This window comes from Lepisma saccharinum, chromosome 8 (genome assembly GCF_977018435.1).
Source record: "Lepisma saccharinum chromosome 8, izLepSacc3.1, whole genome shotgun sequence".
Lineage (NCBI taxonomy): Eukaryota > Metazoa > Arthropoda > Insecta > Zygentoma > Lepismatidae > Lepisma > Lepisma saccharinum.
Window position 1 is genome coordinate 76297523 of NC_139236.1, and position 19313 is coordinate 76316835.

Below are 19313 nucleotides of genomic sequence, written 5' to 3' on the forward strand. Positions count from 1 at the left end.
GCAACGAAGAACCAATCAGAAGAAGAGGGCGGGGCGATTCCTAAGCAGGAGTTTGCTTGCGAGGAACCTGACGTGGAGAGAGAGAGAGAGAGAGAAGGAAATGTAGTGTGTGCTTTGAGCATCTGTGTATGAATTGAGAGATTGCTATATTTTAAAATTCTGTCAGCTCATTTGCGAGCGACAGGGTTGGTAATCATTTACCGCGAATTCGTCGATTGTGACGAAACCTTCCTGGACTTTAAAGTGAAAGAGAATAAGCCTTGCGATTCGCCACAATCGGCAATTTACAGTGTAAACAACCATCTTCGACCAGCAGGAAAACATGAAAATAAACCGAGGGTTGAAACCAGGGTCATGCGAGATGTGTTCAATTTGATTCATATCTCATCTGTACACGTATATGCACCAATATTGTGAATTGTCACTTAAAAATAGTGTATTTTGGTGGACTTGAGTGAAAGTGATATCGATTTCAACTGACAGGAAGAACGCACTTCCGCGCTGGCATGATGGTGGATACATGAAACGACCGGCATTTTGCTCTCCTTGTTCTGAAAGCAAATACGAAAGTGACATTGCTTCTGTCTGAAATAAACATGAAGTTTACAGGCTTTCAGATCATAGTGCCGTAACTTAGCGTCAGAGTGTACAGCCCACAGTAAGTCATATTTCTTGTTATTTCCTGATTTTGTTTTGTAACAGGTGCGACCTTGAACTTGATTCTTCCCAGGGATGCGAAGCGGAGGAGGAAAAATCGGTCAGTCGGAACGCACGGATAGTATTAGCGTACCATCTGATAGTTACTTCCTTTCTAAACATGTGTTAATGCTCAATAGTAGTTGACTTTCTAACTTAGACCCAGGATTAAAGTTAACTAATACCTCACATTTGCTCTGTATTGCATTATTAAATCGTTATGATCACAATATATTACATAGGATTTTTATCCACTTAACACAGAACCTGTACAATATTGACAATGCTATCGTTATTCATGTCTCTACGCTTAATTTCGTAACAAGTGAAAGCTGTTAAGGAAATTATTTATGTGCAGGAGGAGCAGGGCTATGTTTGTAAACAAAAAATGACTCTCACTGAAATACATCTTTTCTGGAAACTAAAATCTCCGAAAGCAGATTGTTGTTAAATTACGTAAACCAACCAGAAAGAAATGATTGTTATGAACGTCATATTTGTGTCGAAAATTATGATTTTTTTTAAAAAATATTCATATTGTCAGTTTCCTTTGTGTTGCAATCTAGACCCTACTCTGTAAATTTCCAATTTTTGTACACGGTATTTAGAAAAATTATAGTAAATTAGGCTTTTGACGGGGGGATTATGAAGTTGCTCTGCAGCACATCAAGGATGTGTGTTCTCACAGTATCCATTATTTTTTAAACTTCTTATTCTGGCAGATTTTTACATACAGAGCTCCATAAATAATCTGGAAGTATGACTCTCAAAATCACATGATAATGGATAAGTTTTAATCTTTTAAACACATTGGCTGCATGGAGGGCTAGTTTGGAGATGGATCCGAGTTGATTCACATATGTGTATGAATTTAAACATTCTTTTGCAGCTAGCATTATGCTGTATTAAGTGGTTTTCTTTTGATCTTGCAACCCAAGTTCCTGGGTCCAAGCTTGCAACCTGGTCATGGGTGTTCTCTGCGGGTGTCTCATATGTATATATTGTCACTATATTATACATATATGTATATGTATCAACAAGCATCAATTCCAGTAATTGTAAATGTGGTATTCTAGAGTACCTTAGTTTTGCATAGATGAATGACAGCCATCCATGTAGGTTTTTTTTTATCTTGCGATAAACTTACCAACTGGTACAATACCATTATACTTTGGCACACACACACACACACAAACGTGGCTACTCGACCAGAATTCATGAATTGAGATGCATAGCTAATCAATATACTACAGCATCCCTTCTTCAATTGTATCTAATTATCCTCATTGTTGCAATCAGCCGAAAATGGCAGAAAGGCAGTGTAAAATAGCAAAAGTACAAACAACTATTTTTGCAGTGTGCAGTTACTATTGAAAGAGGGAAGTATTCGTAGATTTAAAGTAGGTAAATTAAAATTTAAGGTTCAGTCAATGATCTGTAAACATTTAGAAGCCTCAAGCAAACCCAGTATTTTCCTCCTGCTTTTGCCGTTTCTTCTGAGTCTGGTCAAAATGGCCTGGTTCTGTTCTGCCACAATGCGGAGGAATTCTTACGAGAGCAGCTCTTCAGTGTAGGGCATTATCCTGTAACAGGGTTGTTATCCACTTCTATCATGTTTCATATTGGCATCCTAGGGTAAGGGGAACAGCAGCATGTTCTTGTGACCATCAGTGATAATCTTTCACTTACATCCAACGCTCGAAAACTTTCGCAAAGCATCCCGCCAGTTGTCTCATTGTCACCATGTTAAACCGTAGGAGAATCCTGCCAGATAACTCTACAGTTCAACCCCCCCCCCCCCCCGTTAACATTTTCCCCTTCAGGTGTGTCTTAAATCATAAGATTTACTAATTGATGTAAGGCATGTGTAATGATTCTGAATGTTTAATGATTTCCGCGAGCATAGAAGTATTAGGATGTGTTTTAGAATATTAGAAACAACTGTAGAAATATGTTTGAAGCTTGGAGGAATTATTACCACAGTTAAATGCTTCGAGTACTCTTTACCAAAAAAAATTATGATTTCAAAAGTAGCTTATGTGAGCAGCCATTCTTGATTTACGGTTATCTTTGACACAGAGTATTGGCAGTTTTCACACAAGGCTCAAAGGAGGTTTCATCCTTGAAACCAGATATGTAATCAGGTGTTGGTAATCTTTAGGGACTTTATTTTAATGCTAACAATTCTAAACTTGGCATGCCTAACAATAATGAAAACATTTAGGGATGTAATGACGTAGTAGCAGCAGCAGTCTTTATCCAAGATGATAGTAAATGAATAGTTGCCTTCAAACAAATACATACAGGGGTAGGACAAAAATATGGAAACACCTGGTAGCCATTTCAAACACGATTTGCATCTGAATGGTAGGTGGTGCTGTGGTCACTGGCACTTCCTGCGAGGTATACACCCTGGCCAACCTGACAGATGGGCCTGTTACAGTTCAGCGACCGGTCCGTGCAGGTTGTCGTGAATCATGTCTGAGCTGACAAGAGTTTCAAAGAGGGCAAATTGTGGGTGTGCGTATGGTGGGAGCTTCCGTGACGAAAGTAACGGAAATGTTTGGTGTATCAAGAAGCACAGTCTCGAAGATCATGACTGTCTACGAGACTTCCGGAAAACCCGCATGGACGCAAGTGTGTTGCGTGACAGAGACAGATGCACATTGGGTAGGATTGTGACCAAACAGAAGATTACTACGGCTCCAAAAGTCACTGCTGAGCTGAATACAGTGCTTACAAACCCTGTTAGCGTCAAAACAGTCAGAAGAGAACTACACAAGCAGGGTATTCATGGCAGATCTGCAATTCCCAAACCACTTGTGACTGTTGACCATGCTGCTAGATGGAGACAGTGGTGCAACGCACATAAAAACTGGACAATGAAGCAGTGAAAGACTGTAATCTGGTCGGATGAGTCATCTTTTACATTGTTTCCAACTGCTGGCCGAGTGTACGTGTGGAGAACGCCAGCACAAGCGTACGATACAGACTGTCTGTTACCAAGAGTGAGGCATGGCGGTGGTTCAGTGATGATTTGGGCAGCCATCTCCTGGTATTCTGCCGGCCCCATCATCACCCTGCATGGACATGTCACTGCCAGGGACTACGTAACCATTTTGAGTGACCAGCTGCATCCTATGGTGCAGACTTTGTTCCCAGATGGTGATGCCATGTTTCAAGATGACAGAGCCCCTGTTCATACAGCTCACATCGTCCAGGACTGGTTTGATGAGCACGAAGATGAAGTGTCACATCTGCCATGGCCTCCAGAATCGCTAGACCTCAATATTATTGAGCCCCTGTGGTCGGTTTTGGAGACCAAGGTGCGAGCCCGCTTCCCACCACCGTCTCTACAACAATTTGCAGCTGCTTTGGAGGAAGAATGGTACAACATCCCTGTGACAACCATACGCAACCTGTATTTGTAAATTCCACGTCGACTGCAGGCTGGTCTGCGTGCCAAAGGTGGTCCTACTCGATATTAATAAAGGTAATGTGCATTTCTGCATATTTTTGTCCATCCTCTGTATATAGCAGTATACGGAAGGGAAAATCATTCTTCAGAAAACATGTAGTAAGTAATCACTAGACTGATGAAGTATGTATTTATAAGACATAAATAGACATTAAAAAATGCATGTGTGTCATGGTTAGTTTGGAATTGAACAATCAGTCCTTGAGTGAAGACGTGTGTTTGTTTGTCCCATCGCCCCATCATCTACTTTTGACAGTACAACAGTACTGTGAATAACCCAAAAGAAATAGATAATATGTATTACGTTGCGTTAATGGTAGTTGTTATACAGTGATCTTTTCTTGTATACAGAGTGTCACTTATTCCTACCTCTGCTTGCTGCTTGAAATACCCATTTCAAGCAACTAGGTCTAGCGCTTTCAGAATGATAAGCTGAGAGTTTCTCATTCTATCAGGAGGACTCTTGCATTGCCAGTCTTGGGATATTTTCAGTGTGTCTGTGGAACGGGGAATAGGGCTCATTCTATCCTTACAACCACTTTCACAATGTCCAGTTAGGTCTTAACACATGCTTTTTCCTCTCAAAAACCTGATACACCAGTCAAATTTCTCTGGCTGCAATTTAACCCTGGACCTGAATACAATGTGAAAAGGGCAATTCATCCCAATGTTCAGCTACTCATTTGGTTTCTGTGACAGTGGTGCATTCCCCATATTACCACATTTACTGCTTGTAAACCAACTTTTCTTGAGATATATTTTGTACATTTAGCTTTAATATATGGGTAACTGCTCATTATTATGCAAACTATTAACGAAAGCTTCTGAACCAGAATTTGAGTAGATTATTTAAGTAACTTCCAGACTGGTTTATGTACGCCACTGATCATTGCACAACACACCATTCTGATGCTGGGTTGTCTCCCCGGTTATGCATGCGAGAGAAATTTCCCTTGATGCAGAGGAAACCAGGTACAATTGTAGGTAACTCTCTCTCTCTCTTGCCCCCCTGAGAAGGGGGGGGGAGAGCAAGAGCAGGAAAGAGAAATTTTATGAAGATTATAGTAATGTAGGTCAACTTTCAGAATGCACCACTGTTCTGTGATGAGCCAAACTGGACCAGCGAAACACGATAGGGTGAAAGGACTCTCTGGCAGTCCCTTTCACTGTCACAAAAATGTTCTCTCAGCCCCTATTGACCCAGAACCAATTTGTATGTTCAAAAGCTGAGAAGCTTGTTTTAGGGCTATGTGGAAACACCAGGCAGCTTTCAGGCTGGAGTGACATGCAACATGTGTTTCAACACTGAAGCAACGAGTGACCTTCAGACTGCAGAAGGCATGACAAAGACCTTCATGTTCAAACAAATAGAAAATATTATGAATGAGACTAACCACTGCTCTTACCTCAATATTGGCATGCAAAAATATTTGACCATTTGTGTTTCTTTTGGCAACATAAGTTCTCCCTGTTGGTGTTCTGACATCAACCTTTGCAAGCATGGCTATCTTGTCCATAGTGAAAAATGTCAGGTTTCTCAGTATATACGTATAAATGAAGGTGAAGGCTCATGAGGACGACATAGAAAGCAGTGTAACCCGATACATATATCTTCAATTATAACACCATTAAGCCTTGTTTCCATGATATAAAAAAACTCAATATGCTGACCAAGGCAGTAAATTATTTTATTATAAAACATAAACTAAACGTTTCAACCTTCTAGCAAGGTCTTCATCAGACTCTGCACCAAGTACAAATGTAACAAGATACAAAAACAGGATGATATATATACACAAACATTACTCCCCTCCAGACTATTAGAAAGTTGTTCTGGAACATTCTAGCAGGTGGCTTTCCCTTCTCAACTGTACTTTCACCTAAAAGGCTAAACATATTTACTTCCATATAGAATGTGGTTGGACTCTCTAATCTCACGCTCTTTTTCCTTCGTTCTTCTTTCTTCTTCTCTCCTCTCTCTCTCTTGTCCTTTCCATTCTTTCTAACACCTTCTTCCATTCTTTGTTTAACTTCAGTCCCCCATTCCAGTTCATTGTGTCTTCTTCACCTTTCTTCTCTATTTCCTTGACCTCCTTCCATTTTCTCACCAGTATTCTCTTCTCCCTTCCTATCTGCTTAGCCTCATCCCACTATGTCATGTCCTGTTTCTCTCCTGTGTTTAAATATCACACTTCTCTCTCTCTTAAGTCGTACAGCATCCCTATGTTGTTTCAACCTGTCTTTCAGCCTCTTTTTCGTTTCTCCTATGTACACACTCCGACATTCTTTACATTTCACTTCATAGATAATCCCTTCCTCTTTTCTGTTTTCCTTTTTCTTGTTTGCATTCTCCGCTATTCTTAAGATGCTTCTCCCTCCCTTCCTGTAAGTTTTAATGCCCGCTTTCCTAAGCACTTTGCATATCTTTTCTGTAGTCTTCCCCATACTCCTTATTCGAAACCTCCTGTCTTTTTCTTTCTCTTCCTTGCTAGAAGGTTGAGACGTTACATTTAGTTTAGGTTTTATAATAAAATAAATTACTGCCTTGGTCAGCATATTGAGTTTTTCATATATCTTCATGCACATTCAAAATGCATCCTAGCTACCGCCTGGTAGAAGCACATTGCGCAGTGGTTCGAATCCCACTTTAATGCACTTACGATTAGCCAATCTGTGAATAAAGTGGACAAAGCAGAAACTCAAAACAAAGATCCTAGCTAGCTACCAAGTGTGTGCATGCACGTAACACACTGTAATATCAGTGGTTCTTGTTCTATGTCTAGAGAATGCGAGAATACTTTTACGTGTATAGTAGAATGGCTACCTTTTCTGTACTTGCAATTGTATGAATATATTCAAACGGTTCATATTCCATATTAGTGGTACAATGAAAGTATCACGATGTAATGTTTTGTGGACACCACTCAAATGTCTTGATGTCATGATCTGCAAGTTGTATGAAGTCTTCAACCTGGCATGGGCACCAAGTATCTTGACAGTACCAACGATACCATCTCATGGTTCTTTGCTGCGAGATATGGCAAAGAAATGCCACTCTGCTGAGACACTGAAATCAGTATAATGGAAACGTATGTTAACAAAAATTCTTCTCATTCTTATACTAGACTGCAGAACCGTCAGAAAAGTAATAAATATGCTTAGGTGTTCTACTGAAGTGGGATATCAGAAACTTTATCAAATGGCACTGGAGAACATGCTCTAGGCATTCTGATATTATAACAAAAGAAATCTTAGGATATCTGTAATAACCAACAAATGGGTGAATGGTGGCCTCCAGCAAAGATGGTTACTGCATTTTGGCACACTGCTAAAATGGAGTATCCATCAATTTTGCTTACAGTCATTGAGTTTTTACTTCTTCACCCACTTCACAAACATTTAACTAACAATTACAGCAAAATGTCTTCCATAGCTTTTGCAATAATTTAATCAGTTTTAGGTGATGAAGGTGATCTGTGGTGACAATCATTGAGTCTGACAGATTTTGAAATGTTTCCAGCATTTACATGCTTTAGTCTGGTTCTGATCTTCTCACATTCTTTTTTCAATTTTATCTTTGGAGTTAGGACAAAGTTCTCAAAGGCAGTGCAGACGCTCATCTTGATGGTGTGCAGTGCTTGTTACTAACGCGAACACATTTATTCTATTGATGCGACAAAGCAGAACATTTACCGACTCCGATGTACTCGGTGATAATTTTTTGAACCAACACTGATGCTGATATTTAACCGATTCAAAAACATAAGATTATTCAATGGAAATTGACTATTTTTTTCAGCATGACCAAAATATCTTTCCTATAAAAATTTATATTTGCATGTTATATACAGTGCCGGCAAAAAGTTTATGGACAACCCAGAAATATGACCAACAGTATCCTGTCCTTGTATTTTCTGTGCCAAAGTAGCAATATTGACACTACATACAAAATAGCATGACAACAACCAGTGCTGCTACAAGAACAAAGTAAGGAATGCTATTGGGTGTGGTGTGAACAGACATGTTGGTTTGCAATGAGAGGGTAAAAAAAAAACAAAAAAAAAACGTGTGCTCCCCTGTGCTTAGCACCACGCCATGAAGGCGTATAGGTGGTGTGGGGGTAACGCCCCACACTTTCTTGATCCGGTCATGAGGGGGTCAAAACCAGACATTTGTGAACAAAAGATTGGGAGCCATGAGTAAATGGGACAAGGTTGGCACAGCACAGTTTTCCCCAAGGGTTTTTTTTTTCCAGACAATTATGTCATCAGTTTGAGAAAACGTGAGAAATTTAGCAGAATAGCCTAAAATACTCCAATAAATAATGTAGTAGAAATCACAGTGGGTTTTACGAGGCTATTTTTCTCAAATCATTCTAGAAGTTGAATTTTGACAAAAAAGAAAGGTAAGTAATATTTCCAAAATATGGTTGAATAGAGCTTATCATTTTGCAATAATTAGTGTGGTAGCACTTGGGTTATCAGTCACTTCCATATGTGGGGGAACCATATATAGTGTGGCTCACGACAGTTTCAGCTATGATGTTCAATTGATAGAAAATTTTTGCATGTATAAAACAAAGGAGAATTGAGTACATTTTATTGAAAGTCCAAATTTCACTTTTATATAGCCTATAGTTTCAATGCTTACTAATGTTTTGACAATAGAAACTGCCATAAAATTAGATCTTTTGGCTTGAGATTTTTATAGTAGCAAGATATTTCAGAGGATGGATACGGTATTCCATTTGGACAAAATCAGTAAACACAAATATGGCAAATTTATAATTTCATTCATAGCATTCATACTTGAAACATACAGATAAATAATGGAAAAACACATCTGTGATAAACTGCAAACAAACAGCAGATTTAAAAGTCAGCTACCTTGTATCGCATCGCATTTTTGGGTTACTTATTGGTCTATGTGGAATACATATTGAGATAAAAATGCCTTTATAGCCGTAGCAGAATTCACTTCAAGATAGGCACAACACTGCATTCACAAAATAAATTTGTTACATTAATTCAAATAGACAATGGAATATTCATTAAAAAAATAGCAGGTTTCCTGGCGAGGTGAAGAACAAACTTATCACTAGAGAAGATGCTCAAATGTATTGTTGCAGGGAAAAGGGGTTAGCAAACGTGATTGATAAAAGCAAAAGTCTAACTGCAAAAAATGTTACACTACAACATAGTTTGTGCCAAAGATCATGGACAAGAGATAGACGTGTGTCTATCCCATCTTGTACTTCACCTAGTTAACATCTCGATGTGATTGACCTAGAAATGTAGAAGTGTGACAAAATAAGCAAATAACTATGTGCAGGATCTCGCTTTATGGGTTCAAAAATTGTAGCCATATTTCAAATGTCATTATATCCCCTCCCCCTTTTGCCCATTGTAAAAACAACATCCACTCTGTGGTCAGATATGCTACTTGGGACTGCGAGTACAGTTTACAGTTGCATGCGCCAAAAAGTTACGCCTCGGGGAATCCGACTCTGTAAACTAATTACGTAGACCATTACACTATCCAGGATCCTTAGAATCAAACTGTGGGGCAAATATTTTGAAACAATATTTCAGTTAATTTAATTTAACCTTTTGAAAGGTGTGAGACCTTCATTACGAATTCTTTAACTATGTTAACAGAAATGTAAAAACTTTTCATTTAATGCAGGTCATAATGATAATTTTTTTTTTATAAAAAAATATGAAAGAGTATCCGATTCAGTCAACTAAAACAATACAAACTGAATGTTCAGATACAGTACTGTGAGGAAAACAAAATTCTTTTAAAATATATATATAAAAAAAAACTACCCAGGTTGGTCTTTTGGAAAAACATGGGCAAAATGGCCAACCTTGAAACTGAATGTGTCACGCACCCAGGGTTGTGCAATTACACGTAAAAAATGTTTTCTACAAGACACGTAAAATGCGTAGAAAACGTAAAGTATGTAAAAAACTAGAATCAAACCTAAAAATGAAAAGAAAACATGGTTTTTGCGATGGTTATTGTTATTTATGGCAGCTGGCATTGGTAGAAAACCAAAAAAGGCTTTAAAAAATTTCCTTGCGAATTTATTTGTGCTCTTACATTACAATTTTACAAACTGCCATATTCATATTCACATCATAATTAGGCTATGCAAGTGTATTAATACGCATGAAAAAGGAATTTGAAGCTGTTACTAAAACTTAATCCAATCCAAATAAATTGTCGTTAATTGTTATGTTACAATACAAATACTAGTGCAAGATTTATATATCAACAGATTTCACAATTTTAAAAATGTGAAAGAACAGTTCTATTTTTTAAAAGATGTTAGTGGGGCGTGAGGTGGCTGTATAAACAACTTCAGAAAATAATGATTTTGTGCTAAATTATGTAAGAAAACTAAAGTTTCAAATGTAATATAATTAGTTTTTTCCATCCGCGTAACTAGTAAATTTACCTTGCCAATCCTGCACGCACCGGTCTACAGCGCAGAAGGAATAACTTGGCAGGGATGTCATCTCCCACCTTCATCTCTCCTTCCAGAAGCGAAGGCTCATTCGCTTGAGCGGATGACAAGGTGACGTGCAAACCAATCGAAATCATTCTGAGAGGGGTGAAGCAGGCGTGCAAACCCCCACACTGCTATATTAGTCTTTCGAAACAAACCGCAGCTACAAGCGAGTGATTAGCAGGCTATTTTGTTTCTTTGTTAGTGAGGGTTTTTTTTTGCTGGTTTTGTCATTGTTGTATAATGAGCAGTGGCAATGAAGGAGAAATAGTTTTCAATGTATATAAGTACTTTGATTTTGATGAAAACAAAACCACAGCTGTTCACAGAACGTTTGTGGCGACAGGTGTCAGTGAAAGATCTGTGTGGAGAATTTTGAAGGAGAAAACAAAAATGTTGTGAGTGCGAGCGGAAAACCTTTTTCAACGCAGGGCAAAAACTGACTGAACGCCCAGCAATGTGTCAAAAATCTGATCCTTTTGATGAAGCAGTCGTGCGCCGAACAATCCATGATTTATACACGAAACGCATTGTTGTCACTGTACATAAACTGATGAAGGAACTGCAAGAAAATGTTAATTTTAAGGGTTCACGTTGGTCATTGCGTATGATCATAAGAAAATTCAGATTTATAAAGCACAGCGTAAGCAGCAGGAAGCTACTCCTTGAACGAACAGCATTGTTGCGTTGCAGTGATCATTTTTGCGTGACGTTAAAGAACTGCGCAGAGAGCAACCCCGCCGGTCTTTCATTTACATAAATGAAAGTTTCGTGAACACACACCACACTGTCCCCAAAGTTTGGCTGGATTCCAAAGATTCGAAGGGGGCGGGGGGTTAAAGTGCCAACAGGAAAAAGTCCCAGGTTTATTATTGTGCATGCCGGTGGTGAAAGTGGATTTGTGCAGGAGGCGAAGGTAGTGTTACTTTGAAAAACAACTTCTGGGGACTATGATGGGGAGATGAACACTAACAATTTTATGTTGTGGTTCGAAGAACAGCTTCTTCCCAATCTGCCCCCCAAACTCTGTTATTGTGTGTGACAATGATCCATACCACAACAAGTTAGTGGAAAAAATCCCAACATTAAACAGCAGGAAGGATGAAATGAAGTTGTGGCTGTCATCTCTCAATATTCTGCATGCAGAAGGTTTGCTGAAAGCCGAATTATATGCTAACATTAAATTGAAGATTGGTAGTTTGCACCGTGATCTTTACTGCTTGTACTCTCGTGCCATAATTCCTTTCATAGTAGTTGGCAACGCTGACTTAGCAGGGAGTGACGTCACTGCCAGGTTATTCCTTTCTGGCTGTAGTTGCAATGGTAGCCATGGGCTATGAAAGGAAACATGGTACGATGATGTGGAAACCTTGCATAGGCATCTGAGCGCACTGTCAACCGTTGCAACTGTGCATGCAAATGGGAGATAATCTGTAAAGATGCCACCAGAACCCTCTGGTGGTCATGTTTGTGGCACATTGAAATTAAAACGTCAGGAGGCATTGCAATGGCAACACTGGAACTCTTGTGAGTGCCCTCTCCCCAGCTGATTCCTCTCTAGCATGCAGGCTTGTTGTGGACCGATAGCAATGGTGTCATCAACGTGGGAAAGAAATCAGTTGCTCACGATGTCAAGTGATGTGGACAAGTTGCCTTGGTCTGCAAAGAAGTCCAGATCTCAAACACAATTGAGAACCTGTGGAATACAATGTGCTACATTTTGTACAAAATTAAGTCAATTAATGTTGTCGAATTTTGGCTTGCTGTGGCCACACTTTGGCAGCTGGTAAAAGTGGAGTAATGTCACAGGTTAATGCATTCCATGCCAGAGCATATCCAGATGGGCTTACGAGCACAAAAGTGGTCGTATTGACTACTGAACCATGTTTTCCTCTTTGTCATGATTAAATGGCTGAAGCAACATACATGTATTTTTTCTTGGGTGTCCTTACACCTTTTGCTGATGTATGTATTCTCACAGACTTAACACTAGTACAGAAGGTATGTCCATATTTGAAAAGAACATGGATGTTAAGTAGCAAAATGAATTCATGTTCTTAATACTGAAAATTTAAGGCTGGCAGATTACACTTCAGAAAAACTTTTTGAAGTGCTTCTGGATGTAATCTACTGTCATATATCTGCCCATCAACACTCAGTACTCTTTCATTAATTAGTGATGCAGCAGGTATGCCCAAATATTTTCTAGCCACTTTTTGCAGGTTTGGGTACTTTCTTCAATTGCCAGTAACGGATACTCATCACACGGAATAGTTGCTTCAGCAATAATGCTCTATTTCAGATAGGAAATAGGTGGATCTTCCGAATGAGGGATGGCAATGATTTTTTCACAAAGATTAGATCTGGCTGGTACACTTGTTTATGTGCATATTACATCCACATTCACGGATTCACTTTGACCTATTTTCAGTAAATCTAACAAAATTGAAATAATGAAAACTTTTTAGAAGACAAAAATTTTAGTATTGGTATCAGTTAAAATATCAAACTTTTACATATAACGATATGTCAGTTTTGCCCAATATTCATATGTTGGTAATTGGCTTTGTCACATCCCTAATTTATTCCAATGAAAAATAAATCAGTTATACAAGTTTGATGTAGGAACATATCAGCATTATTTGAAAGCTTTCGCCAGGATAAAATCTTGAGATCAAAATTTAGCCTAATGAATGTTTTGCAAGTAAAGCTGAAATGTTGCTACATAAAACTTTTATGATTATGTATTCATATTGGAATAAAAGTGTTGGTGACATAGCAAACATTATTTCATTCTGATTCCACACAGATATACTTCATTTTAGCCAATAGTTTAGAAAGATGCTAGCTTGCATATTTATATTTTCCACTCATTACTTATTTTAGAAAGTATTGTTTTTAAAAAATTATGAACTAGCTCCTTATAAACACTTCATTCACCCACCCTTTCACCTTTTCAGTCATTCATAATATACTTCTATTCAGAGCCATCCCTAGAGAAGGGAAGTACTCCAGGGGGTGCCAAGCAAGAGAAAAGATAATGCCTCATGGTACCTTAAAATTGTAAGAAATAGGTCCAACATTTTTTTTAGCTCACTTTGAAGGTACTGTGTATGCTTTTTCATGACAATATTATATACAAGCTTCTCTCCCATATAGAGAAGAGAAAAATGCATGTTGGACTTTTTGTTACAGAACACTTTTGTTCTATGTGAGCATTGCTGTAGTTGACACACAAAAGAGAAAATTTGCTTGTTTTTCTTCAAAGTCCACTTAATGCTTAGGTAGGCTAATTGGGACTGAATCTACAGTTTTCATGTGTTACCTGTACCACTGTGTAATGTGCCTCCACCAGGAATACCTGCAGACTCCTAATTACATGGCGATGGAATTAGTCACTCCACCGAGAAACAAAAAGGTTTGATTTTTTTTAAAGTCCACTTTGCACATGGATAGGCTAATTGGGACTGGACCTACAGTTTAAGGGGAATCCGAACCACTATGTGGCTCCACATATGTGTATCAAACACTAAAGAGTTTAGCTATGGAGGAAATTAACATTTGCTTGGGGGTTGATTCCAGTGGCGTCTCCTGACCCTGAACTTCAGGCGTTGGCAATGAAGGAATGTTAACCCCTCCCCCTCTCATATCTGTGAACCAATATCACAAATTTTCTCCGTACCTTTTTGGTGTAATTTTATAAATATTTAGAAAAACATTAAATTACATAAATTATTTTAAATGAAGTAAATACTCGTATTTGAAGGGTAAGGAGAAAGTTAATGTTCAATACTTCGCCATACAATTAATTTTTAAAGCACGAGTTTGCAACCAGAGGGGTTGGTGGAACTCCCATCACCCCTACAAAAAACACCGTGGACATAAGAATGACCCGTTCATTGAAAAATCGCTAAAATGCGCATTCCTGTTTTTCCCCTTACCCTTCATTTATCCTTCCAAAAAGTAAATTGTGAAAAATCAACTGCTCACAGTTACTTGCATTCCAGCTCTATTATTCTTTCTTTAGAGAGAAATGTGCTGATCACTGCCTCACAAAATTGGGATTTATCCCCTTTTCGCAGCTTAGAAAGTAATCCTTTCTCGATGGAGATAATTTAAATTCGTCATCCGGTTCTGAGTTTGAGTAGATCGGCAGAATGTGTGGATCCTCTTCAGTGATGAGCACGATTTTTCGACAGATGACGTTGTGGAAGGAATTGTTGCGATCAACATGCTAATTTATATATTTCCGTAAACCCACCCACTAGATTCGTGCCCAGTAGATAATTTACAATCTCAATTGGTGTTTTCTCTGATCCTTCAGTGGAAGCATACCAAACAAAGTTCATTCTGTACTTTGGTTAAATTAAACAGACTGCCATAAATTTCCTGCAATTTATGTACACAAGATGGTGAGGAAAGTTTTCTCCATTATTCAAGTAGCCCCGTTTTGTGGGATTTAGTAAATCAAAATAGTGCAATTTTTCAAATGACGCGAATCTAATTGTTATCTGGTTGCTGATATTATCAATGATTTCAAAGTAAAGCCTCCGGCAGTGATCTTTCTGTGATTCGTTGTTCAGTCGCCTCCTTTTCATTTCAACAAGCTCTTCCTCTTCTACTGTACCAGTTGTAGAATTCCATAGTGTTTCGAAATTCTCACTTTCCTTTTTCAGCTGTCGTTGAAATTCAGTTATTTTATTACTGCAATACAAAATATCAACATTTTTAGACTGCAATATACTGAATAATACGTCTGAAAAGGCAAGCAAGTTGGATAAAGCCTTTATTAAAAATATATTTTCGAAATCCTTCAGGAAGCTAGAAAATCCTCTTGGAGTCATTGCAGTCAAATGATCGAAGTCTCCACTTTCACTAACATCTTCAAAAAACATAAGCAGTGCTTCTCTGTTGTCATTGACTGTCCACACTAGCCTAGAGGTAAAATTCCATCTGGTAGGAGTTAATGACGGGAGCTTTCTGGACATGAAAGCAGAAAGTTCGTGTAACCTCTTTGGAGAATGAGGTTTAAGTGATTTAAGACCACAAAAGAACACCTTAAGCTCTTTGTTACATTCTAACGATTGTTGCAGCACCAAGTTCATGACATGAACATAACAATGCGTAAAAAAAGCTTTCGGATAATTTTCCAAAAACTTTACTTTGAAGGCCATTCAAATGAACACTCATTACAGAATATCCATCGTATGGGCAATTAATTTATCCCCACACTTATTTATCCATTATTTCAGTCACGTGACTAAAAAAAGCTCCTGCAGTTTTATCGGCGCTCATGTCATGAAATCCAAGAAATCTTTCATTGAATTTTTTCTGTGATTTGCTAATGTCTGGTGTTTCATTGTAGATTTCATCTCTCAGAACATCCGAAACTGAATTTATTAAATCATTATGAATGCCTGCCAAAGTACCGCGAAAAACTGTAGAATTTAATAAATGTTCTTTTAATGAGGGATCAAACTCGGCACTTGCAATAAGGAATTCCATGTAATAGCCCTTATTTAGAGATGCTGCATTTTCCTCATGGCTTCAGAATGGCAGATCTTGCTTTGCTAAATAGCAGACGGCGTTAATCAACCTCTTTAATATTTCCCTGTTCTCTTTTACTTTTTCATTGTGTAGCTCTATTTCAGCTTTTCGTTGAGTATCCAAAAGAACGTCAATTCTAGTAGGGGTGGCAACAGAACTACTAAATTTAAAGAAACTATAAAGATGCAATTCAGACTCGCTATGTTTTCTCACTGCAGTATTGAGATGATTCAAATCCGCATACCCTTGATAATTCCCAACACGTTTTTTAGTCTAGAATAATAAACATGTCCAACAGTAAAAATTATTCACCACATCACACCCGCAAAGCCAGTCTGAAATTTCATAGAATTCTTTTCGAAAATGTCTCTCAAAACCTTTTCCAGCACCACTTTTTTCCTTTAACACATGTTGACATCGTGAGATTCGGACATGGTCGACCATTATCAATCACTTGTTTCTTCTCTGAATACGAAAGCGAAGAAAATGAATTATTTAAATACTTTTGCAGATCACTTTCACTATTCTCCATCTTAAAATAATCACATCACTTCACACCACACGTTTAAAAAATAATACACAACAATTACGAGCAAAACAACGCGGAACGCAGGACGAATGAAAGCCAAAGCGTTGGAAACAAATACAACGCCTTGAGAAGGTAGCCATGCTGGTGGGTGGCAGGGTGCGCATGCGAGGTCATCCTATGTTTTGGCAGTGGTAAGACGTTGTATTTCCTCTCCAACGTCCTGGCAGTCAGGGACCGATCTGCCTGCCTGACAACCACTGCACGCTGTGCTGCGTTCGAAAACTATCGGGTGCTCGAGACTGACAATTGAAGAAAAACGCTCAAAATCGTAATTTATAAAAGTACAGATACTTTCTTCTTTATTTCATTTTCCTTTGGCCGTTGACACACGACTTACACACCCAGAGAAATCGCCACTGGTTGATTCGTTGCTGAGGGCACCAAATTCTACTCTCACCCTGGGCATAGAAATTTCTAGCCATGGTGACTGCTTCTGATAGTGTGTTTATACAAGGGTGAGTCAATTTTTATCTGCAATGCAGTTTATTTATTTTTTCTATTTTTTTACATGTGGTGTGGCATCGAACACTGATTTCTTTGGTGCAAGTGGAAGGTGGAGTGTGATTGTTAAAGTCATGATAGCAGCAATGCAACTTGCCAAACAACTTCCCCACTGTACAAACAACTTCAAACTTGTACACGAGTGGGAAGAAAAAAAAAACACCTGCAAAAAATTAACTCACCCTCGTATATTGGGAGAGGCTGAATATTGTTACACAGATGTATGTTTTGAGCAAGATAAATTTCAGATCGTTTATTCTCTGAAGTAAGTACTTTTCTCTATTTTACAAAAGGAAGCTTTAACAGTTTTCATGTTAAACACCTTATCTGCACATTTATATTGGTTTTGTTAAGATCTTACGTTCATTAATTATGACATTCCTTACTATCAAAATCACAAAATGTCTTACAATAGCCTTTTGTTACATTCATGTAACACCAATGTTAGTAAATGGGATTGTACATTTTCCTTTCACTAGAAAACAATATTGTTCATCTCCTTAGAAACATCTGTTTTCATTTATGAGGACATAAAAACATCAAATGTCTATGGAGCAATAAATGTTAATGTAATAATGTAGTAGGCTGAACTACACAACGTTATTGTGCTTCTACAGAACTGGGAGATAAATAAAGCAGTACAAATGCTTCTATGACTAGATCTACATGTTCTATACATTCAGCATCGTATCTCACACCTTTTTGGTTCAATTTTCTTAAGTGCTGCTGTTAGGAACACTCATTTTTTGAGCTATAGTGTCACTGAAAATAAATTTTACAAATATTAACAAATATATATTACCTAATTGCTGTTCGCATTAACTGGAATTAAATGAAACAAGTATTCCAAGTTAACAACTAATATACACTGTGAATAATATATGTATAACATGCCCGTAGAACAAGGATATAACTTTGATTATTATTAAAATACGAAAAAGGCATGAAACACATTAAAACTGGGAAAGTTCTGCAAATATCGTATTTGTATCATTAGATCTACTAGAATGAAACTAGGAATTCTCACAGCAGCTTTCACTTATCTTGAATAGGGTACACATTCTCACTCATGTAGGCCTAATGATACACAAAGACATTTGTGTAATGTCACCAGCATTAAAGTGTTTGTTGTACTGCAAGTACAAAGTTGATATCTGCAGATGACAAATAAAACAGACCAAAAAGTATTTGGTTGCGCTGAGAGGGGAAAATTGCATGCAAGATACATGGATAGTGTCAAGAGTAACTTATAATTAAATTAATATGCATGATTTTAGATTTCCTACAGTTAATTCAATTCAATCCTTATCATCATTTTTACACTTTAGTTTCTATGTTGATAAAAATCCGATAACAATTAGGCTACATGACAATGGCAGCTAAACACTTTGTCAGAACAAGACAAGTATCAACATTGTACATCCTGACTCTTGACAATGCTTTCAAAGGGGAGGGGGGGAGGAAATAGGTATGTTGACTGAATTTACACAATTTCCTTGTCTACATTTTTTCTAAAATTATACATACTGCATTTAGTATTAGGTCAAACACTCCTTGCCTATAGCACACTGAAATCAAACAATCCACATTAGGAATTTATGAAGGTTTACAAAACCTACACAATAGAAAATTATAAGTATTTTTGATAAGAAAAATAACAACGAAAGTTGTCACTTTCTATTATGAATTCACGTGCGCATCACATTACTGAACAATCACCAATTTTCCATTCAGTCTACAGGTTTCAGAGTGACAAATCTGGACACAACTACTGTCAGCACAATGGTAGCAGCTGTGAAGCACGCTACAAAAATGTACCACGTTTCTTCATCAAAAACATCAGTAAAGGCTGGAACTTGATTATAGAGTGTATCAATCAACTTTAAATTGTAACCATCCTTTTTAGTTGCCATTGCTCACTTGCACTTCCTTGAACACTTTTCGGTTGTTTAATGTTTGTTCCTAATAGTCTGAAAATTCCTTTGCGT

General features: G+C 37.8%; 2 protein-coding genes across 4 annotated transcripts in view; one reads left to right on the forward strand and one right to left on the reverse strand.

Annotated features, from left to right (window-relative positions):
- The first annotated feature begins 91 nt into the window (after positions 1 to 91).
- The window catches only part of AGO1 (protein argonaute-1), a 105909-nt gene continuing 86687 nt past the window's right edge, over positions 92 to 19313 (forward strand). For all 3 annotated transcript variants that reach the window (XM_083126984.1, XM_083126985.1, XM_083126988.1), the window contains exon 1: positions 92 to 658. The gene's annotated coding sequence lies outside the window, so the exon portion shown is untranslated. The remainder of the gene's footprint in view (positions 659 to 19313) is intronic.
- LOC145991164 (uncharacterized) lies at positions 17576 to 19238 on the reverse strand. The gene has a single exon (XM_083126994.1). The coding sequence runs from the start codon at positions 19236 to 19238 to the stop codon at positions 19056 to 19058; it is 183 nt and encodes a 60-aa protein (XP_082983120.1). The 3' UTR covers positions 17576 to 19055.

Bases quoted from the DNA above. Each gene is read 5' to 3' on its own strand.
- LOC145991164 (XM_083126994.1), bottom strand. From the start codon at position 19,238: ATGGCAACTAAAAAGGATGGTTACAATTTAAAGTTGATTGATACACTC.